This window comes from Dreissena polymorpha, chromosome 1 (genome assembly GCF_020536995.1).
Source record: "Dreissena polymorpha isolate Duluth1 chromosome 1, UMN_Dpol_1.0, whole genome shotgun sequence".
Lineage (NCBI taxonomy): Eukaryota > Metazoa > Mollusca > Bivalvia > Myida > Dreissenidae > Dreissena > Dreissena polymorpha.
In genome coordinates, this window is record NC_068355.1 from 194,420,792 (window position 1) to 194,447,648 (window position 26,857).

Below are 26,857 nucleotides of genomic sequence, written 5' to 3' on the forward strand. Positions count from 1 at the left end.
ATTTACAACCTATTTAGTACCAGATAAACACAATGAGGATGTTTGAGTTGAAGGTACATTGTATTTCACATTTTAGCCCTCGACTTCATTGAATTTTACATTTACAATACAGCTTTACCTACATTATAAATTATGTTACAATACACAAGTGAACAAGTTATTCGAGTTTTCTTTAGGATAGCATACACCACATACATCGTATATGTCAGAATACATGTGTAATATAATACATTTACCAACACAAAATGATATAATCGCTTACTGTGGCGCACATCCAGTACATGCGAACAATTAGTCGGAAAATAAAACAAAACTGTTTTCATTGCTATTGCTTGATTTGTGTCTGATTATTTTCGAATGTACTGAGTTTCCATCCAACTTCTTTACTGCTCATAAATGTTAAGAATATCAGTGAAGTGATAACCCAATGTATGCGTGGCATATGTCTCGGTTATGCATGTATTAACTACGGTGATATTTTTAAAGGTTCGGGACTGTTTTAACGAACTCCGTTAGTGTTTGTTATGCTCATAGGTAGCCAGTGTTGAGCTAAAGCAGCGTTTAGACGTTTATTAATAATATTACGTCTTTTCTTAGTTAAACGAAATCATGTGTGCCAAATTTCAATACTTGGATCATTTTAAACTGTCTTGATTATTTGATGTACGCATTTGGAATATAATCCCATCGAACCTTACATTAAACGACTAGCTTTTTTAAATCTTAAAACAATGCAGTATTACTGAGGACATTTCAGAAACAATACACGCTTTTATTTCGTATGAAAATAACACTTCAGTGGAGCAGCGACCGTCGAAAATTTACGCCTACGTCGAGTCGCTTGACAGATGATATATGTTTTTATATTTTAGATAATAATAAGTTATTCCTTCTATCAGTCATTATTCACTTAATATAACTTGCTTAACCATATCAAAATGTAGTAGTACGTTGTATAATACGCATTGAACTCTTTTTTTCAGACATCTAACAGAACGAAGTATTTTAGAACAAAGTTAAACGGAACAGATGGTTGCTCAATCAATGTTTAATCAAGTTTAACATCCTATTGTGTGCAAGTTCATCAGTTCATAACAATAAATTTGCTTCTATTAATATATGTAGTCAGTAATGCATTTATTCCATTTACTAGCAAAACCAGCTAATATATGTTTCAGTCATCGAAAATTAAGACAAGTAAATTGTGGTCAAACAAGTGTGCGCGTAATCAGCGTTGTTATACATTATATTCAGTTATGCACGCAAAGCTTTGTGATGAATTATTTTAATTCTGTACATAATAACATTTTCTTTGATATGATGTTCTACAATAGCGCATTGCTTTCGATATTTAGCGGCTCACTTCACGCATGTTTTACTTTCTATTAACTCGTATATATGATCGTGTTGAGTTAAGTTATTTTTCTTTGCAATTTCATGTCAAATTGTGGGCAATGTTTTGACCATAGACTATGTATATGCATTTGGTGTCTATAGTATTCAAACATTGCAAAATATTCATTTGTTAATTTAAACAGATTTTTTATACAACATATTAAACAGCAAAGCGTGTTGTCATTAAAAAAAAGTTATGTCGCCAAGTCCAGTACATACAACAAGATTACTCTTTTATCTATAGTATTGATATTTGGATGGAACTAATCCAAGGTTCATCTGGCACCTTTCTAAGAAGACAGTCAGGCCATTATGTTTTATTGTTTTGTTGTTTGTTTATGTTTTCGTTGAAAGTATTCATGGATCTTGCTTCGAGTCTAATCCTATGATAATACTTGTTGATGAGAGCTAAAATGTTTCTGTGAACGATTTTCAAGAAAAATGTGTTATTTGTATCGGTAACGGACACATTTGCTGTTTTTCGCTTTTCATATGGGAATGACATATTCAGAGTTGTTATTTGTTGTAAATTTGCCATGCTACAGGGTTGTTTTTTTCAATAAAAGAACATGTCAATTTGAAGCTCCACTAAGTTTATCTTTCAATGATTAAAGACCTTGTTATTGATCTTAAGTAAATATTAAGTACGTTGATGTATTTGCAATATGCATACATCCCTTATATTTCAATCGTGGTCCTCACATATGCGAAAGAAAAATAACTTGATAATGAATAAAATCAATACCCAGAAACAGTTACACCTCTTGCAACATCTAAGTTTACTCTTACTGCCGTAACATGGTTTAATTGTATGAAAAAGTATAACAGTCATTTAGTTTTTTGATGTTCAGTAGCTCTTCCTGGGTAGATTTATTATATTATACATGTATAATGTACCAACAATATTAAGCATTCTAAAAATGTGCCCAATTTCTATAACAAAATACAATACAAAATATCTTTACTAAAAAACGCTCTGCGTCGTTCATTTTAAAACGATTGTATGCGTTGTTTAATATTCAATATAACGTTTAGGGAACTTCACGTCTCAGAAATGAATAAGCAATCGAGTGATAATGTCTCTGTTCTTATAACTATCATAAGTTGCCTTGTGATAGGTATGCCCGTACACATTTTTAGACAATAACACACGGCAGAGCTTGGCCGGACGTCTATAATCGGCCCGCTGTCCCATTGGATAGTTCGCTCAAAAATGTTGACTTCTCGTGTAGTATATGTATTAAAAAATAAAAGGAACGTGTCTTGCAATATATCGCGCATTATAAACGATACAGCGAAAAAAAGGAAGATCTAAGTTTAGTTTAAATCTATTTATTCTAGCTCGATAACATCGAAAGCATAACGCTTATTGAAATGATGTCGAATCTGTTTCCTGGGACTAAGAACCAGTACTTGGTGTCTTTGGGGGAGATCGAAAGAACGCTCCCACAGTGGGTCTCGAACCCGTGACCCCCCGCTCGCTAGGCGGACTGCGTTTTTGGTAACCTACACATTGGGTTCTGTATGTAAATTTGGCGCTTAAGTGAGAGACTGTTTGCATATGCCGATTCAAAATCGTCGATTCCATTGTACATTTAAGAGCATTTAGAAAAAATGTCGGATTGTTCAATTTCGTTAAGATGCGTATTGCAGAAAAGCCGAATATCAAGCTTTACATTGCTAGTTATCATGGAGATACTGTTTATTATCACAGTGCTTATTTAGTTATAATAAGATCATATGATCAGTAAGTGTTAATTAGATGCAATATCTTCACATGAACGTAGTTATATTATAATCATAATAATATTAATACTAATACCTATATATATGAATTAAAGTAATAATAGTAAAAATAAGAATAATAATAATAATTAATATAATAATAATATGAAGATGAATATGAATAATATAAATATGAATAATATGAATATGAATAAAATGAATAAAATGAATATAATAAATAAAATGAATAATATGAATATGAATGATATGAATATGAATAATATGAATATGAATAATATGAATATGAATAATAAGAATAAAAATAATATGAATAATATGTAAAATATAAATACTTTGAATAATGGTGCTCAATAAGATACTTTATTACGTTTGTGAAACTGATATATTTATAAATCTGAGACACTTGGAATTTCACGAAATTTCCTAACAATTGAGGATTTTCGTGAAATTACTGTTTTACTTAGGGACCTCACGTAATGCCTATTTTCCCATGAATTTCAAAAAATGACTGAAAAAAGCCTTCAGTCATTTCATGACATTCCTAACACGACTTCAGCTTTATTCTTAATTGTTAACTGCTAAATAAAATAAAAGTGACTCAAATTCAAAAATTAAATTATTCAGAAAATTGTACACCTTTGAAAACCTGCATTAATTACAAAATAGTTCATACTGTTTTGATACATAACATATTTTGACAAAAGATGAATTTTCTCATCTATATCAATCTCATATCTCTTCTCAGTGAATACAATTGTACATCAATTTGTTTTGTTATCAAGTCACGTATACAGACTGATAAATATGAACCGTGTCATGCGAAAATGGGTCTTATGCCTTATGGGGCAAGACAAGCTCCAGACAAGCTTGCGCAGCCGCGCAGTGTGGTTAGGAGTTTCCGTGTCCGTCAACGGGACCACGCAATCATTATTACCTTAGTTTTCATAATTATTATCATCCATGTCGTTACACTTTTGTATTGCGCATTTGACTAAAAGCAATTTTATGCTTAAGATATAATACATGTTGATGCTGTTTTCTCGCATACGATATGTTAATAGAAGAAAAACTCAGACGCAAAGAAGTCACACAGCGTCGTGAAATAAGCACGGAAATATTAACTCATATTAACTTCAGCAACTTTTTTGTGTTAGTTTAAAATGAATTATTTGTTAAACAACAAACATTATTATTTATTTTACATATTTAACAATTGACAAACGTGTCATTGTATATAAACACTAAAAAAAAACATGTCATTTCCACACAAAAACGAATCATTACACCCTTAAACTATTACAACCGGACTTGTAAACATTTACTCTTTTTGAAACTGATCAATGCTTAATTAATGGTTTAAATGCATCTAATGAAACGTAAAGAAATCACACCGCGCTGTGAAATTAGCAAGGAAATAATAATTCACATTAATTACAGCAATTTTTTTATCGTGTATTACTGATAGCTTAAAATACGATATAATTATGTGTTTGCAGATGAATCGACTTATGTTACATTTTTGCATTTTCACTTATTCAATAAAGCAATGATGCCGTAAACGCAAAATAATGAATATTTTGTAAAAGAAGATTTAATTTAAGATTGAAAAAGTTAAGTAATAATTGACGTTTATGTTTAACTCATATTTCGTTTGTGTTGTTGATACACATATGGTGCTTGTTTTCTGCTAGGTTATCTGCGCATATGTAGATTTTGTATATTGCATTATGCCTCGGTCACACTGTCACGAATCAGAGCTACGAACGAGCTACGAATACTTTTCGGCACAGTTCGTAGCTATCCTTACTGGGCCGTGGCTCTCCGTACTTGATCCGTGATCAGTCGTAGTAGTTTTTGGATGTCCGTAGCGACTCTTGACAAATTTTGAACATGTTCAAAAAATTGCTACGAATTTATCGACCGTAGCGTATCCGTAGCAGTCCGTACTAAACCGTACTGATCCGTACTAGTTCGTTACGACACCGTAGTCGTCCGTACCTTGTTGTAGGCCCAAAGATTTTCAAGGACTTCTACGAAGAACTACGGAGCGATACGGTTACACTACGTATTAGCTACGATTATTCCACGGATATACTACGGAAAGCCACGGTTCTAGTACGTTGTACTACGGAAAGGCAGGAATTTGCACGATCTTGTACGATGTAATACATTTCAGCACGAAACAGTACGGACATGTACGGTCCACTACAATAGATTGCTACTGAAATACATCATTGAAATTATAAAGCAACCGTACTTGCATTTGTTGAGTTCACAATAATAAACCGCCAGCAAATTGCGTTTGCGATAAATTTGTAACACTTGGATATTGATATGGCAGAGGCCGTAGTCGAGCTGCTTGACGATATGCACAGAGGTAATAATGATTCAATATCGTGTAACTAGTATAGCTTTGTGCTAAAGAATACGTTTTTTTGAAAATATTAGAATTTGAACTTTCTATAGTAATACATTTTTTTTTTATCTGCCTCATATGCCGTTTGAATCTTTCTCTTACTTTTACGTGATTTAATAATTGTTAAATTAATAGCCGACATAATGAAATACAATATTAATCATACTTTCCTAAGCAAAATCTATATTTGTACATCAATAATTTCATACGTCATCAGGTCAGAGAAAGAAAAAGGAGGTGGTGGATAAGAGACTGGCTTTTAAGACGACCCGGCTCTTGGTTTTGGATGGAGGAGGTAGACTCTTCCCCAGACACGGCTGATTCCATTATTTCTGTTACGTGCTGTTGCTTTCGCTTGTATGTTATCTTTTTGGGAGGCATTCTGTGTATGAAAATACAAGAGGCCTTGGGCGCAATGTTCAATCGTAGTTCGTTCCTACCAGTCTGTCGCAATTCCCACTGCTTCGTAGCAAACCGTTCTAGTTCGTATTCACCCGTACTAGACCATAGCGGATCCGTAGTTAGATCGTACTGATTCGCGTAGCATCGTACTTAATCGTACCAGACCGTAGCGGATTCGTAGTTAGATCGTACCGATTCGTGGCGCTCCGTACTAAATCGCGTCGATCAGTAGCAGTCCGTACCTTTCCTTGTTCGTTTTCCAACATTTTGATGTTAGATTCGTTGTGCTCCGTACTGAAATCGTAGCGGCTTACGAATTTTGACAATCTCGTAGTCATTCGTAGCCGATTGAATCGTAGCTCATTCGTAGCTCTGATTCGTGACAGTGTGACCGAGGCAAATATTTGCGCCTTGCCGCGAGATAGAAAAAATCTTTGTGAATTAATTTAATGCAAATCTTCTGTATAAAACTAGTAATTTCATAAAGTGAATCAATAAACTAACAATTATCATCATCATATTCATCATTAGAATTATGATTAAAAAGTAGCGTCAGCTGCCCCGCTTTGATGTTTGAGTTTCATTTTCACTTCTTCTTGGATTTAAAAAAAATGCATTTGTCACATTTTAAAATGTTCATGAAAATTGGCATGTGTGCGTGAAATATGTTTGTTATGATGTTGGCATTGAATATCACACGTTTGTATTGAATCAACCATCAATAACCAGCAATAAAATGAAAGGCAACGTATTATTATTCTGAGTAATCACTAAGAGGCTTAATTGTTAATAAACATAAACCTTTTATTAGATCTTACACATTTTATAGAAAAGTCTGGCCTTTTGATATTACTATTCGCATCTATCTTTTTAAAGGACAGAAACTTATTAAAAATGTGGTACGAATGAAAATTATATTTATATATCTAGTTAATTACTTGGTTTTTTCTCATCGTTACTTTTTTTAAAGTTCACTTGGGATGAACCATATATGGGTTCATTGCGTCTGATCCCCGGCAAGTAGAAAACCGGCTTCCGACAAAACAGTTTTATAATTATATGCATTAACATGGGAGTCCATATGCACCTCTTCATAAACATGGGTGCAGTTCAGCGCAGAGAATCCGCTTCACTAAACAGACGTCGTTGGAGACAAATTGAGGAAAATAATGAATAAACTTCATAAACATGTTAAATTTACCTGAATGGCAACGTACGGACTTCATCCAGTGCATGCACCCTAAAAAACACGCACTCTAAAACACGACGATGTTTCAACACACTATTCTCGTTGACATTTTTATGTTATGAAATTTGAAACAGTTCATTTTGTGCCAAATAATTAACAACGTCGTCGACTTAGGCTACATCGCATAACCCGATGTTCAAAATGATGATGTACTGCGACCTAAACGACAACAACACTTTTTTAAGTCATCAACAAAATAACAGTTTCCAATATGGTGGATAGAACGTATGAAAGAAGAACGAAGTCAATAAAAAGCAACTATTTCTTGCTTTAATGGTACATTTGGATGAGTTTGTGATTAAAACAGGTAAACTTTGATAAGTTCTTGCAGTTTCAGTGTTTCTTAACCCTTGCATTGTTGATTAAATTTTCACCCATGTTTATGAAAGGGTGCATATGGACTCCCAGAGCCGTCAAAGCAAAAATTATCATAGGCTCTCGGGGAGTCCGTTTTTATGAACTAAAACTACCCCAACCCAGTGGAATAACACAGTCCCCCCCTTTTGATTTGGCATAAAAGAAAAACCTCAATCTTTAAATAAAATAACTTTTGCCTGACATTTACTTTAGCATTTGTATTTAGCATTTGTAATTTGTATAACTTACATTGAATTTATATGAACCAAACCAAATATTTATATTTACATGTATCATATATTGCATATGAACAATTTTTCAGCAATGATTGACAGTTTGGATGATCCAGTCCGTGTCAATAATTTCCTGGCGTCTCTTAACCTGAAGCCCATCTGTAATTGAAATTTGAAGGATATGGAAAGACGTGCTGGTAATGTCATTGAAAAGCTGTCGATCCAATCTTCAAATCAGGCTGCTGAAGAGGCCTATCAGAACAAATGGCTTAAGTTTATAAAAAAATATTACCATAACTAAATTCTATTAAAACAAAAGAAAAGAGTCCATGAAATTTAATTTGTTATTTTAGTCAGCAATAAAAATGATATGATAACTTGATACGTATATACGTGTCGTGTTCTGAGAAAACTGGCACAATGCATGTGCGTAAAGTGTCGTCCCAGATTAGCATGTGCAGTCCGCACAGGCTAATCAGGAACGACACTTTTCGCTTAAACTAGATTTTCGGTAAAGCCGGACTTCCATTAAACGAAAATACCATTTAAGCGGAAAGTGTCGTCCCTGATTAGCCTGTTCGGACTTCACAGGCTTATCTGGGACGACACTTTGCTCACATGCATTTTGACTGATTTCACATAACCAGACACATATTTGGAGAATAAGTTATCGTGTATAACTCGGACAGGAATTTCTTGTGCAATAGACACAGCATGGCAGAAAAAAGGCTTCGACAGTCTCACATGTAATTATTATGACAGTCTTGATAAGCAAATTGAAAATGTCTATATCTTATATTTTTTACTTTGTTTCAATAAGTAAACTAACACATAAAAATGAGTATTAAGTGCCCGCTCTCTTTTTCAAGTTGTTTTCATCTGATCTTCATTACACTTGGTCAGATGTTGTATCTAGATGATGTCTAGGTCAAGTTCAAACATTGGCCATGCCGGGACAAAAACTAGGTTAAGGGGTCCCTTAGTGTGTTTTAAACATTGAGCATGGTGTCCTCTGTTTTTTTTTGTTAAGACAACATGCAAAATATTATGTGTCAATGAAGCATGCGGGGGTATTCGTCACGTCTGTGTCAAAGCTCTTGTTTGAAATGTTGAGATATCAGTTTTGTTATGTTTTCTTTTCAGTTCGTGGTTCTGTGATGCCCCACATTATGCAAGTAGCTGCCCATGTTGTCAGGTCTGAGTCAGGTTTTTCAACTTCCGTCCAGCCAAAATTTCCGATATCTGCAGAGGCTCAGAAGGTCACAGGAATAGCAGTTGACATTCAGAACAATGTGTGTATCAACGGTAAACCAGTCACTGCAGTACCAATTAAACAATTTATAAGTGATCTTGGTAAATGGCTTGAACAGTTTAGTAATGTCTTTCTTGTGGCACATAACGGACGAAGATTTGACTTTCCAGTTCTAATGACAGCTGTTGAAAAAAACTAAGAAAAAATAAGTATTCTTATTCAGTGTGTAACTGGCTTGATCGACAGTCTTCCCATTTTCAAGAAATTGTATCCCAATCGTTCACACAAGCAAGAAGATATTGTGAAGCTTTTGCTTGGAAAAACATATGATGCACACAATGCAGAAGCTGACTCCAAGCTCTTGGAGACTGGGTAGACCTAGTAGAACATTCAACACTGTTGAGTCCCAGTTTATCCCCAATTGCAATCATTCAGAACATGCACTTTAACGCAACCAACTGTTCAAATATGAGGTCTTTGGACCCACTTTTGAGTAAGGGAATCATCAAGAGACCTACGGCAGACAATATTGCGGGGTCGGGGTTAAACATCCGTTATCTAGAAGTGATATACAAGCGTTCAGGGAAAGGTGGTCTAAGAGATACATTTTTTCAAAAAGTAGCGAAAATCAACCACGTGTGACCTCCTCTAGTAAAGTTTTTGAATAAGTTATATCAAAATTAGTCAAGTTTTTTGCAGACTCATAAAAATACCATTATGACCAGTCACATTTTCATGACATACAAAATAATGTTGTGAGATTATGAAGTACTTTTTGTTTCTTCTCTAGTTATTTTATTGAAAATATATTAATAATATACAAAGTTGTTTACTGAAGAAGATATGCATAAACTTAAAAAGTTGCAAATCTTAAGCAATTTTTCCTCAATCGCGCGTCAGCAGCAGCACTATTTCTCTGTGAAAATTGGCGCTTTGAGAGTCACAAATCAATAATTTAGAATTATTTTGAGTTTATAAAAACTGAAATCCATCAAAACCATAAAGGTCATATGCAAAATGTTGTATTTTTTCACTTTATTGTTGGTCAGATGTGTATTTGTTTAACATATTAATTTTTTTCACATTATTTTATGAAAAAAGGGGGGGGGTCACCATTGTATATCTCAGTTATTTTTAGTTAGCTGTGGTCAACATTGCCATACACAATATATTTTTGACAACTTATGTTTACTGAACCTTTTTAAGTGAAGTATATTAGTGTGCAATGATAATTTGTTGTCTTTTTTTCAGATTTAAAAGTTGGTCTTTTCCATGTATTAGGTAAAAAAATTTGAACTGATTCTTCACATTATAGAATTCTTTGATGTATATAAAAAATAACAACACTTATGTTGATTGATTTTTAATTTTTTGTCATTATGGTATAAAGAGAAGGTTTTCCTGGTAAAATAAATTGACTTTTAATGATTTTGCTTTTATTTTTGTATTTATACCCCATAACTTCATTTTGTAGATATCCGAAAATGGGGGTAGGTTTACTAAAAAATAAAGTATTTCTTAATCTGTGGTTAGAATTTTTTATATTGCACAAAAGATACTCTTATTGGCAACACAATCAGAAAATACCAAGATGAAATAGATTCTAATACATGTGCATTACAATCCCTCTACCTTAATAATAATACTTCTCGTACATATTTTGTAGTGTTAAATTCATATTATCTATATGATAAAAGCATTAACACAAAATATTGTCTAATAGAACATATTATCGGATAGTAATATCTGCCACATTGACTGCTTGAGTGCTTACTAAAGTATAACCTCTGACTGGAATGACTTTAAATATTTATTAATGATATCGCAAAACGCCTCACAGAAATATCGCTTTTTTGCTTTACGATAGTTCTTCCACAAATCTTTGGTCCAACACGGACGCAAAGACTTTTCTTCATTAAATGCTCCCACTGTCGTACGATCGGCAACGTAACATGTGAACTTGATCGAATTCCTAAATTATATTTTTGAAAAATGACGTTCACTATAAAATAAAACGTCAAGTCTGCGAAACAGCGCGAGCGCTCGCGTCATAAAATACTGCACATTTGTTATTAACATTATCTCTTTTTTTATTTCGAAAATTCAACTCTTATAAACTGATTGATATGTTTCTAAGATGTTAAAATACTTTATCCCGTTTCGGCAGATTTTTTGTCTTCAACAATACTTTTTTTCTTCAACAATACTTTCGGAGAGCAATAGGAAATGAACGTTTAATGTGGGAGCGTCAAGTACCAAGTATGAAAATCAATTGTACGTACTCGCGTCTAATATGGACCGTTTCTAAACAGTCACGCGGTAATACAAATGATGACAGCCAAGGTAAAGATATAAACATGTATAAAGATATATAAAAAAACATTGTTTTATCATCAAGTCAGATAAAACCGCGTGACATTTTCCACTATTATCATATTCAACGTGCTTGCATTTAGTTTGTTCCGTCATAAACGGTTTTGCCATTCTATTTTGATTTGTGTTAACCCTTAATCGCATTTGGTAATGCCTAGCTTATATTCACACAAGCAGAAACACGTGTTTCGAAAATTCCAAACATTTTTCTGACTGCACAATAGTGTAACAGTAATATTAATACAATATTAATATACAAACTCATAAAATCCGCGTAATGCGAAAATGAGTCTTATGCTATAATGAGACCACAAAACATGGCGTAACTTTATAGCAGACAGCGTAGCTCCTGACTTGACTGCGCGGATGCGCAATCTAGGCGGAAGCTACGCTACCTTATATGACATAAGACCCGTTTTCGCATATTGTCTTATTTATGTGTATTTGACTTCGAATGATATATGATGCTGGGGACGAGATTTTGACCCATCTGGTCACAAATAAGCACATATAATGAAAGTGCTGCATCTTACAAATCATAATCTGAAATTTGACAATCAAATTCCTTAAATTGCCGAAGTTATGTCATTTTTGTGTTGCATGTCATAAACACCGATGTGTACGGTTTTGATACGTAATGACGTTTCAATTCAACGAACTGACGTTTTAAATCAAGAGTATGAGTTTATATTACGCTTATCAGTTTGTGTTGATAATAACTCAATTGTTCGTGTATGTCGATGACCATAATTAACTACCACTTACAGAATTAATTGTATTATTATATATCATAAAACTCTCACGGTTGCCATGGAAACAACAAATTTTATTTTTTCTTATGTATGATCATTTTAAATAATTGAAGACACAAAATAACAACACAATCAACAAACTATGTTCTGGACAGAAATTAACGTCACAAAAATGTTTATAGTAAAATAAATGTATGAAAATTTTCTGAAAATAGGTGTGTATTCAGAAATTAAACATATTGAATAGCAACAAACTTGAAACTAAAATGAACAACTGCTCATGATACAATTTATGTTGAGCATCTATACTGCCAGACTTTTTTAGTAAGCAATTCTATTTTATTCAAAGATTGATAAAATATATTTGAAAAAAAAGTTTACAGTTGCTATAGAAACAGTAAATTGTCAATTTCATATATATATGTTATCAACCATATTTGTAAAGTTAATATACTATTTATCAGACCACAAGTATAGATAGAAAATACTATTAACTCATTTTATACGTAGAGGTTCAAAAACAGGATTTTCAAATAAAACAAAATTTAAGCGCTACATATTCAATGACTAGCGTCACCATATATTAAACTTTACACAAAAAATATGTTTGTTTACTGGTAAACAATAATATAAACATAATATGAACACATATGTTTACATCACATGTCTTGATGTCAATAAGAACTACAATAGTTTAAGTTATATTTTTGTTAGAGCACATACCAGACAAACAATATCATGTTATTATCATACTGTACAGAATATTTTATAGTGAGATCACGATGAGTGAGTTGTTAATCATTAATCATAAATCTAAGTTTAGCTAATATTGCCCCAAATATATTTTTGATTATTGATTGCAATGTCACTTTCAACAGTCATGAGTGAGCACATGTTCAGAAAAACAGCTTATCATAAGTATCACGGAAGAACAACAGTTTGAGCCAATTGATAATTGTTAATAGGATATAAAGCTCTCACATTTCTTAGTTTGGAATAGATGGTTTCGGGCATACAATGTCCCTGGCAACTTCATGCATAAAGAGCGGTGCAATTTTCTCCTACAGATACCACTGCCTTACAGCATAAAGAGAGGGGATAACCTTAACTGTTGGAAGGCAGTCTGTCTCAGGTCTTGCCTTTAAAAGGTTAAATCTGACTTCCTCTGAGACGCAGAACTCTCGATGAATGGAAAACCCTTGCTCATCAGCAGTGCAGAGAAAGTGGTATTTTTTTGTAATGTTTTTTTAAGTACCCTGGTACTTTTCAAAGAATGTCTTCCAGTAAAAAACACCAGCAATTCGGATTGATCATTAACACATTGCGGAATGTTATGCCCGGACTGAGAAGATGCTGTAATTGTGTCAGCAATTTCCGCCATACATTCAACGTCTGATGTGGGCCAATCTGGAGTGAATTTGGAATGTCCCGGTAACATCATCGTTAATGAAACAGACTGATGCAGACCTGAAATGATATTCCAAAAAAATAAAATCCAATTTTATAATCACTTTCTACATGTAACAACATCAAAAGATACAATCCCATATGATTTATACATTTTGTAATTGATACAAACAAGCAACTGAAGTACACACTACACATTATTATACTTTGAATATGGTTATAATTTAAAGAAAGATAATGACTGTTTTATTACCTGTCAACATTCTCCACATGCAACAGCCCAGAATGGTGTTACATTTTGTTCTGCCAAACAGCATTGTCGAAGTTAATCTGCATAAAAACATTCCTTTTTTAAATAAATAATATAAATTTAAATAGGGAGTGTTGCTATAAAAACATTTATGAATGAATGGAAACATAATTATGTTATGTTCAGCAACAAAATGAACTAATAGTTTTTTGTTTTGTTTTTAATAATAATTATAATTAAGTAACAATTATTACAAAAGCAACGATGTATACATTTATCTTATCCTTCCAATCAAAAGAAGGACATTTTTTTTAATCTCAGACTATGCATATAGCAATTAATTACCTCTGCATGTTTCTCTCCAGCGACAAAGTGAGAAAAATAGTGGTGCACCAAACTTGTGAAACAATCGCCACCTTTCCCAGGCATTTCCGACTCGTTAATCACAAAGAATGTCTGTCTTCCTCTTATATTATTGTATGTACATAAAATACCTTGTATTGTATAATTACAATATAAAGAAACAAGAGGGCCTAATGCGCTCACCTGAGAGCCAAAGGAACTTGACTATTTTGATAACATGCAAGCTGGTTCATGAAGATTGGACCAAAAAAGTGACTTTCAACATGTTTTTTTTTATATTTGACCTAGTGACATAGTTTTTGAGCTCATATGCCCCAGTTTAAATCCCCCAGGCGGACATGTTTTTCAACCAACCATGACCATTTTCAAATGTTCAAAATAGCCGAACTATTGTTAGAACACATGTTCTGATCAAGTTTCATAAAGATTGGAAAATAAATGTGACTTCCAGAGTGTTAACAAGTTTGTACTAAAGCCTTATAAGGAAAAATGCCTTGCACCCTGGCGGCCATGTTTTTTTATCCAATCGGACATATTTCGAACTCGTCCAAAATAATATTGAGACACATGTTCTGACCAAGTTTCATGAATATTGGACAAAATATGTGGCCTCTAGAGTGTTACTAAGATTTAACAAAAGCCATATAAGGAAAACTGCCACATTTTTTTAACTCATCCAAGATATTACTGGAACACATGTTCTGACCAAGTTTCATGAAGATTGGACAACATATGTGGCCTCTAGAGTGTTCACAAGGTAAATGTTTACATTTAAGATATAACATGTACATGGCAAAATTCATAAAGTGCTGTGGTTCATCTTTCAGGACAAAGCACAAATTAACCTCATATGAGGTACCTTATTTGTATTACATATTTAAGAATACTAATTAATTAGGGTTTATTATGGAGATGAAACTTTTCTATTAAAAAAAACTTTTTTTCCAAGACCTTCAAAGACATCTGTAGTACTGCACACAGCTTTACTAAAAAGAACCTGGTCCTTGAAAAGTTGGCTTTTCCGGTTGGCCTTTTCAACAAGACATGTATAGTCACTTAGTATAATTAGTATATTGTGCATATTTTCATCTGACAGATTAGCACTGGTTTTAATTTTGCCAATGAATTTTTGACATTGTATACACAAATCCGTCCCTTGTGAAGCTACTGCAATGTGGGGCTTATGAAATTCCATTTTTTTCTAAATATTTTCAGAGACACAACTCTATAGTTTGTTTCCTTTGCACTCTTCATATTTAAGTCATAAATGTCAGTTACATTTTTGTCACATGGAAGAACCAAACCTGTATGATTAAGAAAATAAGACAGTCTTCCAGGCAAAGGTAATGCATTTTTATTGGCATATTTTTCAATTACTTTTTTATTCTTGTAGTATCGTCCATGGAAAGTGCATGGGCAGGTGTTGTTTTGCAATTACAATGTTCATTGACACTCAGGATTTATTTGTCATACGACTTACTGGTAAGCGGGTATTTGTCGGACAACAATCTTTTGCGGACCTTCTATTTATTTTGTGTATCGTAACGCTGTAACACAATTTGCTTCTTTAGATACGTACAGATGCTTGTTTTCTTCGTTAAATGCTAGTATAATAGTTAAACCAGTGCGGTGTTTACACATTTCGACGCAATGTAGTGCCACCTCCTCGCGGGGGCTATTAAAAGCATGCGCAGACTCAAAAGAAATCCCTTACTGAAACCCGAACTGTGTGCTTGAGATTTTTGTTTGTCTACTGCAATAGAACAGGTCTCAATAATTTGTATAACAATCTCTTATTTAAGCAGAATCTAATGTGTCTAACATGCACATATGATTTAAATGATAGATTTTTACATTAAAAATGAAAGTAAATCGATACAATTTGCTGTATACATATATCAATAAAATATAACAGAAACAAATCTCATTTAAAATTATAAATTCACTGTTTTGGATTTTCTCCCTTGAAAAACAATATTCTTCTTTCCACAAAGGTATTTAAATAAACATGCTTATTTGTAGATATTTGTTATGATCTGATATTGGAAACATATTATAATATAAATATACATATAAGATTGCTGTGGCGTAGTGGATATGGTGTCCGCCTAACGATCGGGAGGTCATGGGTTCAAACCCCACTGGGAGCGTTCCTTTGATCTCCCCGAAAGACACCAATACTGGTTCTAGTCCAGGAAACGGACTCGAGATTATTCATATAAGCAGATTGTTTATATAAGCCTACGGCTTTCGATGCAATCAGGCTAAAATAAATAGGTTTAAAACTAAATATATTTACACACGCTGAAAGCGACATATTTCACCATCATATTAATGTATTTAAGTCATTTTAACGTTAATGTGAAGAATTTTTTTGTTTTAACTCTAATTTAATTCCAAATAATCAATTTATATAAATGTCTGGTAAATACTTCTGTACAGTGGAAAATTTCCTCCCTAAAATGACCCCATATATGACCCTCGCACTTACGCATGCGCATTAAAAAAATTATTTTGTTTACATTGGCTTGTAAATGACGAACCCAGGATGTACCAAGATTTTTTTTTCATGTGTAAAAGTACTCTTTTTTCTTTTGGGAACAATTTAAGATTTAACAACCAGTTCTTTTTTTCTTGTAGACAATTCCTGGCAGTGGTTCCTATTTTCGAGCAGATTACCAACTTTTGTTGCACATGGTGTACTACCATAAACGACACTACACTGGCATGTTTCACGTGTGAAATTTGAAATCATTTCTGCTTCTTTTTTATCTTCTTTTATAATGTCACTCTGTTTGTGATCAATACGTATTTGTCTTTTTGGTCAGATTTACACAATGAATGTGGTCATCATACAGTAAGCGTTCAATCGTATCATCATAAAAATGATAACCATCATCTTCAAATGAAATACTCGCATGATTTTCCAAATCTACAACACTACTGTCAACATGTACAGAATTGGAATGGAGTACTGTCAAGTTATCATTTGATTATGCCAACGATTCATCATTAAAGTTATGTTGTATAACTGATAGGCATTGTTGGCAGTGGCTAGCCGTACGGCCCCGTACGACTAGCCTATATTGGCTAGTCAAACGCCCCGTACGGCTAGCCTCTATTGGCTAGTCGTACGGCTCTGTACGTATAGCCTTTCCTATGCGGATTGTCTAGCTTTACGGCTAAATAAAGTATAGAATGGTCATCCAGTGCTGATCATCGGTAATTAGTTTGTTTAAGCTCACAAAAGCAAACAAACCCACGGATACGCCTTTTTATTCACACTGTCTAATCAGCGTCTTTGTTTCCGCTGCAGGAAATTACAAATTAACAAGAGATGCAATAAAGCATAGATAATTTTATGTTAATGCTTATATCACAAAAGTCGTTTACATTATCAAGGATATGTATTATTATCTTTCAGCTGCAAATTGGTGGTCTACAATAATGAGAGTAAAGCTGATCATCGTTTAATACAACTAAACAATATTAACATCTTAAACTATAATGCAGACTGCAGTGCACTGAACACTTTAAATCAGCAGTAAAAGAGGCGCAATACTTATGTTGTAACTTTCACTTTATGTAATAGTCTCCATTTTCGTCTGTGGCGATACAGTGAACTTCGGTTATTGAAAGTGTTTCCACAAACATGACATTGATAGACTTTGTCATCTTCTGTGTGTTTTAGGCTTTGATACGTCTGATCTTTCCGACTTCCTCTGCTTTATGCGTCGTCTTTCTGGCAAATCAAACGTATAGTCCCTACACATGCATAATGTATCATATTTATATTTAAAATGTTAAGCCAAATATATATTGACACGTATTAGCTTGAACGGTGTGTTACTGATAAGACACTGCAAATTTTGATTTTGATTTGTTTCACCTAAAACTTTTAATAGCATGTTACAATGACTTGCTAAATTATGTAAATGCTCGAGTTATTGTTAGTATTAAAAGCAAAGTTGAATAATCCCATGCGATTATTTTCTCCCATTTCAAAAATGGGATTTTTGTTCTTTCAAATAAAATTGAACGAAAATCAGCACAAATACTTTTACAATGCTTAAAATCGATAACTTAGCATAAACAAACGTATTATTATTTTTCTAAAATCCCATGGGATTTTTTCCCCATAACAAAGTGGGAGAAAAATCCAATGGGATTTTCGAAAAACCTCATTGGAAAAAGACAAATCCAATGGGATTTTCGAAAATTAATATGGGAGGACCAACTTTGCTCATATATTTCATAGTGAAAAAAACGAATTTTTAAGCCAAAAATAACCAATTATTAATAAAAAATAAGCCTTCTATCGCATACTTTATCTCGAGGAAGCAAATCTTCAAGAACAAGGGTACTTGAGTTTGCGAAATTTCGGTTTCGCAAAGTTTTTCCGGTGGCCGTTTATAACAAAGTATTTAAACGTATCGATACTAGATTAAATCCGGTCAGCATTCATATACTAGTTTAGCAGTTATAAAGAAGTAAAACAAACGTCTTACTGTAGGTCGATGTCTTCGTGTATTGAAAGACAAAAACATTTTTAAAAAGTCTTACTCAGCTAAAATCTACTATTTATGGCACAAAACACGTAACGCATACAAATAAAAGGCAATGCAACCGTGGTATTGGCGGTTATATTGATCTATAAACAGCAAGAGCAAACTGTAGCTATTCACAAAACTACTGTGTTTAAAATTATTGCCAATATTGTTGTGAAGAATGTTTAGACAAAACCAGTTTTTTTCTGAGCAAAGTATATACTAAAACAGATAAATATCATTTAACATTTTAAGTTCACTTGAAAGTATTGTGCTGTTTGCTTTGTTTCAATTTATAGCGCTGTTGGTGCTGTACGTAATTGACGAGTTGGTGTTGTTTTAAAGCAACACACTGTCGTATATGAACGTGCATTATTTGACTGGCACATTGTTGGATGAATAATTGTAAATCCGTATGAAACAGTATTTGTGTTCAATGAGTGTCTTAGTGTTTAATTCATAAAAAGTTTAAATTTAAAATAAATAGTCCGGTACAATAATATGTAAATAGTTTCTGTAGGTCGTTTTTTTTAGCCCGAGGGCCGTTTGCGACCTGGGGCCGATTATCACTGCCCGGCCGGCTCAGCCGTGTATTAACGTCTATAATATATATCTTACTTAAATACTAAATTATAGATGGGCACAGGTGTTGAGATTCTACTGTATTGACTCCTGTGTAACCCTAAAATTGTGGTTCGCACAGACATAATAATCTTACGACGACACAGAAAGTTACGTGTTTTGCGAAAGGAGCTAAAAAAGATGATATTTGTGCAATCATTTGATGGCTTCCGAGCTTAAAAGTTAACATAGGTAACCCTTTGTCCTGTAGAAATCAGGCAAAGTTTTACTTTAGTTAGTGCACCTTATTTGCTCAATATCTACATGTAATATGGATACTGTGCGATCAGTGACAGTGTTATACTTTTTGTCAATTATGAATGAAATTCATGAATATTATCAAAACAATAGCCAAATACATGCTGCTTGGGTAAGTAAATTCATTCTTTATTATTGCATAAACTCTATCTATAATGCCCTCTGGCTGGGTGCAGAAACTTGGCAAAAGGAGGGCTTGAACAGGAGAAATCGTGTATTAACATGGCGATTCACGTGCCGTTCACGCCCTGTTATGTGTTTTTCATATCCATAAACTGGTCCACGCGCTGTTATTCCCTTAGTAATGAGATTTACCAGATCCAAGATGATTTTTTTCTGGTAGAGCATCTGTATCTCATCCCTAGTGAAAGGATCAGCCCTCTTCGCCCGATTACCGAGGCCCTTCTCTTTCAGGTCGACACCTTTAGCTCTAAGCATCTCCCTTGAATGCTTGAACAGTTTATCTGTCATGATATCATGGGGGTAGTTCTTATCACCGAGATATCTTTTAAAACTGCCCTGCATTCCTTTCAGAGTCCCTGGTTCAAGATCCTTATTGGTCTTGTTATGCTTAACACTCATGAAGAATCGAGCTATATTCATATCAAGGCTCTTTGGTGGCATGTCTTCAAAGTCTTGCGTTTGGTCTTCACGGCCTAGCCAATCCTTAAAACGTTTCACGTCACTGTCCGTCTTCTTTTTGGTATTTGTATTCTTTTTACAATTATGGAGTATGTGTCTTCAGCGGCTACTGATACATGCTTTTCACGATTCTTCTCTATGATACAATCTAAATCCATTATTCTATTGGCGAGCGCTTCTAAAGTCTTCTCCACCGCGGCCATAGTAGTCAAGCGATGACGTGGCTGTTGACGTTGACGTCGCGCGATCCGATTCTCGCGAGGGCCGATAATTTATAATGCCCCCGCAATAGTGATAATGGCATGAAAAACTGTACAAATGTGTTACTATATATAGTAGGGTATGTATTATTCTGACCTTTTTGCCCGCTTCTAAGCATATCGAAAGACATGCATTTTACTGGAGATAACTTGCTGTAATATTTTTTTATTAGAGGGGGGACTTAAGATTAAAAACTGAATAATTTCAAATGGCCCAAAGATGATTAATTTGGCATATGAAAGTACAAACGACAGCTCATGATAAGAGCTGCTTTGTACCAAAAATACAAGGGATACATATCGTAGCAATATATTCTTTATTCCAGGCATTTAAGGGAATTTTAAATAGTCAGGTTTTTAGTATACGATTGATAAAGTTGCCTTCTTGTGAGCATTTAACTATTGTTCAGTCCGATACAGCAATAGGAGAGCTACTCGCTAAGGTCAGAGTATACCAATAAGCTAAATAGGTCCAGCTCTAACCACTGAATTGAACGACAGAAGCATAAGACTGTATTATAGTCTTCTAAGTCTTGTCTTATATAGCCGCTGTTGAAAAAGCAGTGTTTATAAATATCATCTTAGTTCTCTACGCATGGTCATCAATTGCGAGAGTACTTGACTGTTTAAACAAAACATTTATTTTCAATGGGTGACAATCTTATTACAATTCAATCAATACGTTTGCCCTCAATGCATAGTAACGATGCGTTAAACTGCCCTCAATGCATAGTAACGATGGTTTTAATAAGATTTCAATTGCTAGCCGTAAATCACGATAATTTGTCCACGCCGGGGCGCCAGATCAACAGTGGCGGACGTGGCACATATTTTATATTTGCGTTTTTATGTACTTTAAAATGACACATTCCCATGACTAGGTATCTACTTCCCACCACTAAGTGATTCGTGGAATCGAAAAAGTAAATCGTGAGAACGAGGAGGAAGGGGGAACGACACAGTTACCGGTACTGAACGACTTAGAAGCTCGGTGGAACGAGAGAACTTACTCAATGTAACGACATAAAGAACCAATACAAATTCATGTTGTGTGACGTATGTTAGAAAATGATTGACACGATGGACGCAAGATTTATTTCGGTCTAAACATATCGCATATGTTCGTGTTTGGAAACGGCCAGAAAATGAGACATTCCATTCAAAAGAGTGAACGATCATGGTTCTTTTGAGTGCCCGTTTTAAAGAACTTAGAATATTACCTATCGGATTCAATTTATTATTTTATTATTAAACTTGGGATCATCAGTCAAAAATAACTAACGTACACAATCACAAATAAAAAATTCAAATAAATTACTACGCCATATTTAAATATATACAACTATATAAATTTAAAAAAAAACTTGCTTATCGACTAAAATATTTCATTAAGTGCTAATATTCCAACGTTAATTTCGGAAGCCATTTCAATTAAGCACATTGAATTTTAGAGGAATGATTAAACAGTTTTAGAGATTGGCATTAAGCAAACATCGATGAGCTGATACAATAGACGATAAATGGTCAACATGATTCTTATACAAAAACACTTAAAAAAGGAAACAATTCTTAACAAGAATCAATAATATTAAAAGGATAACATATACACATTAACAATAACTTAATTGAAAGAACAATATTTCATCATATAAATTATAAGACCCATTTGAAACATGTTATACCTCTGAAAAACAACGATGCATGTTTCCAATTGTACTAATTGTTGTGAATAAAATCGATTGTAATATGAAGATATATGTTTACATCTAAAATGTGTATATATATTGCATTCAATCCCAAAATGATATTCGTCTTCTAGACGATTACAAACAGTACATGTCCTTTGCTCATTAGGTGTAGGGCTGGGCTTAGACCATCTGCCACTGTCAATTCTCAATCCATGAGAGGATACTCGTTACCAATGTCCCGTAGTCACTGTTATAACACTACTCTATTAAAGAAGACAAGTCTCTTAATAATTTCTAAGTGCTATTTATTCTTTTTCTTAAGTAGAATACAATACCAAGTGATTCGTAACTAAATTACTAACAAAGTGTTCTATAGATCTGAGGTGCAGAATAAATCTTACAACAAACACACAGCATTTTATTCTCATCAAAATAATCATAAAATTAAGATATCTCTTATTCCATTTTTGGTTGGTTGACTCTTCTCTTCGGACGATTTTCTAAACCCACCCCTTCAAATAACCCTTGTTGATAAGATGGACGGCTCATGCCTGTACCACATGTTACAGTAGAAAAGTGCAATATACAATTATCACGTTTGACCAATACATTCGTGATGAACATGTGTGGATAATAACCATTGTGAATAGGAGACCTTATTTCATTAACATACTTGATCATATAACCAGGTGTTCTCTTATGGACAAACCACATTAGTAGTGTGAAACCTAACGCTCCTATAATCAATTACGTAAACCCCGATACCCTTAAGATATACATTCAATCCGAACTTGCATTTGTTATGTACATTGGGAAATTGGATATTTCCATTATTTAAATTTCATTATATACCATATCTGAATTGGGGTTTGTTATGTACTAGCCGAATTGTTAATAAAGGGCTATAGACAAATCAACCTATGTTCCCGATAATTGAATTACATTGGAGAAATGAAACCATATCTCCATAATCAATTTTTCAAATTTCATTACATCCTACCCGAAGATTCTATTTCCTAAATTAGTTTGTTTATACAACAATAACACGACAATAACAACACATTAATGTACAATGAGATAAATTCTGTTATTATATATATTATTACGTTCATTTATATGTTCCTTTATATATTATAATGTACAATTATAATGTACATTACGTTACACATTCAAATTTCATTACATCCTACCCGAAGATTCTATTTCCTAAATTAGTTTGTTTATACAACAATAACACGACAATAACAACACATTAATGTACAATGAGATAAATTCTGTTATTATATATATTATTACGTTCATTTATATGTTCCTTTATATATTATAATGTACAATTATAATGTACATTACGTTACACAAAGTATGGCTTAATATGTACTTTTTAATATAAAATAGTACTAAATATGGTTGAAGTTGAAAGGATGTTATCTTCATCTAAAAAAGAGCTCTACTCGAGTTAACCAATCGGCCGTTTCAAATTAGGATACAATAATCTGTAAGTCGTTTTTAGCCAGCTCCAAGGAAAGACTAGCATGTGATATCAGACGAGTCGGATATTGTATATGAAAGGAATACAGTATCGTGACCGACATCCTGGAAATACTAGCATGTGATATCAGACGAGTCGGATATTGTATATGAAAGGCAAGGCTTTTCAACCAATCCAATTACAAATGCGTATAAACGTCTCCTTTAGCAACGACTTCAGGGTTGTCAATGCCATGTTTCGCGACCATCTCAACAGTGTTGACCAGACGGTGTTTCATACTACCGTCGTTTGGTCCCCAGGTGTCATCAGGGGTGGTAATCGTCCGTAGGCGTTCGAACACGGTACCTTTGGCGGTAAAGAATGTGTAGAGGAACGTGAGGGGTATCGGAATGAGTACCAAAGCGGTGAGGGCGAATCCAATTCCCCGGGCAAACAGTGGGTAAGGAACACCTTTGGTTATTTCCGGGGACTTAAATTTAATCATTCGGTAGAGGAACAGTGCCTGAAAAATACGCAAATATTTATAACACTCTGATGATTTAAAAGTTGTGTTTTGTTTGTGGCCATAAAATAAACACACATCGTTGAAACATTAAAGGCATTGGCTTGTGAAAGATGAGCATGTTACGTTTTCGTGTTTCTATACCAAGGTTCTGACGCTGAAAGGTCAATAAGCACTGATTTACCAACAAATATCTCGTACAATAAAGTGCCGTTACCCCAGTAAGAAAAGGAGCACAAACGGACCAACAAAAAGCCCAGAAGTACATCGGACGTGGCGCATGTCCAAGCATGTATTCGCAATCCTTCATAAACCGCTTGACTCCTGAAATAAAACAACGACTATATAGGATAATAATTGAAACATACTTTACAAACATATATTACGTTACAGCAAAATTTATCACTTAAACATACTTTGTTTTATTGAGCTAATATACAATGCGTTTGTGTCGTTTACCGGTTAGGAATTCTTACTTCTTATCGTTTCATTGTCTTTCTGAGTATTAAATAACTTTTACGGGCGCTTAAGATCATACCTAACGAGCGAAGAAAGGGAGACCACAAACTTAGTCGATATCATAAACACAGCAATATACAAGAATATATAAGCATATCTCGACCGTTCACCCACTTTATAACAATGATCTCACACACAGCTACGAAGTGTATTCATACAACTCACTGGGTAGAGTGTAGTAAACGCACGGCTCGATATACGTACCGTACACCCACATGATAGCAATACTCTAACACACAGCTATGAAGAGTATTCAAAATACTGATTGGGTAAAGAACGCACGGCTCCATATACGTACCGTAAACCCACATGATAGCAATGCTCTAGCTCACAGCTATAAAGTATATTCAAACAACTGACTGGGTAGAGTGTAGTGAATGCACGGCTCGATAAACGTTCCGTACAACCACATGATAGCAATACTCTCACACACAGCTATGAAGTGTATTCAAACAACTGACTGGGTAGAGTGAAGTGTATGCACAGCTCGATATACGAACCGTTCACCCACAGGATAGAAATGCTCTTACAATCAGCTATGAAGAGTATTCAAACAACTGACTGGGTAGTATACGCAGGCTCGATATATGTACCGTACACCCACATGATAGCAATTCACTTACACACAACTATGAAGTGTATTCACACAATTGACTGGGTAGAGTGTTGTGAACGCACGGCTAAATATACGTACCGTACACCCACATGATAGCAATGCTCTCACACACAGCTATGAGGAGTATTCAAACAACTGACTGAGTAGTGTATGCACAGATCGATATTCGTACCGTACATCCACATGATAGCAAAGTTCTTACACACAGCTATGCAGAGTTTTCAAACAACTCTCTGGATGGTGTACGCACAGATTGATGTACGTTCCGTACATCCAAATGATAGCAATGCTTTTACACACAGCTATGAAGAGTATTCAAACAACTGACAGGGTAGTGTATGCACATCTCGATATACGTACCGTGTACGACCACATGATAGCAATGCTCTCTCACACAAAGCTATGAAGTATATTCAAACTGGGTAGTGTACGCACAGCTAGCTATACGTACCGTACACCCACATGATAGCAATGCTCTCACACACAGCTATGAAGAGTATTCAAACAACCTAATGGGTAGTGTACGCAAAACTCAATATACGTACCGTACACCCACATAATAGCAATGCTCTCACACACAGCTTTGAAGTATATTCAAACTGACTGGATAGTCTATGCACATCACGATATACGTACTGTACACCCACATAATAGCAATGCTCTCACACACACCTATGAAGTATATTCAGACTGGGTAGTGTACGCACAGCTCGATATACGTACCGTACGACCAAATGATAGCAATGCGCGCACATACAGCTATGAAGTATATTCAAACTGGGTAGTGTACGCATAGCTAGCTATACGTACCGTACACCCACATGATAGCAATGCTCTCACACACAGCTATGAAGAGTATTCAAACTGACTGGGTAGTGTATGCACAACCCGATATACGTACCGTACACTCACATGATAACAATGCTGTTACACACAGCTATGAAGAGTATTCAAACAACTGACTGGTTACTTTACACAGAGCTCGATATATGTACCGTACACCCATATAATAGCAATTCTCTCCCACACAGCTATGAAGTATGTTCAAACTGACTGGGTAGTGTACGCACAACTCGATATACGTACCGTACACCCACACTATAGCAATGCTCTCACACACAGCTATGCAGAGTATTAATACAACTGAATGGGAAGTGTACGCACAACTCGATATACGTACCGTACACCCACATGCTAGCAATGCTCTCACACACAACTATGCATAGTATTCAAACAACTGACTAGGGTAGTGTATGCATAAATCGATATACGTACCGTTCACCCACATGATAGCAATGCCCTCACACACAGCTATGCACAGTATTCATACAACTGACTGGGTAGTGTACGCACAACTAGATATACGTACCGTACACCCATATAATAGCCATACTCTCACACTCAGCCATGGAGAGTAGTCAAACAACTGACTGGGTAGTATATGCATAGCTCTATATATGTACCGTACACCCACAAAATAGCAATGCTCTTACACACAGCTATGAAGAGTATTCACACGA

The 26,857-nt window shown here is 34.5% G+C and overlaps 1 protein-coding gene across 1 annotated transcript in view; it reads right to left on the minus strand.

The window, feature by feature from the left end:
• Window positions 1–22,575: 22,575 nt before the first annotated feature.
• The window catches only part of LOC127865461 (sodium- and chloride-dependent neutral and basic amino acid transporter B(0+)-like), a 45,890-nt gene continuing 41,608 nt past the window's right edge, over window positions 22,576–26,857 (minus strand). Inside the window, exons 12-13 of the mRNA XM_052405335.1 lie at window positions 24,420–24,526; window positions 22,576–24,202 (exon numbers count right to left, since the gene is read on the minus strand). Coding sequence (XP_052261295.1) covers window positions 23,879–24,202; window positions 24,420–24,526 — 431 coding nt within the window. The 3' untranslated portion in view covers window positions 22,576–23,878. The remainder of the gene's footprint in view (window positions 24,203–24,419; window positions 24,527–26,857) is intronic.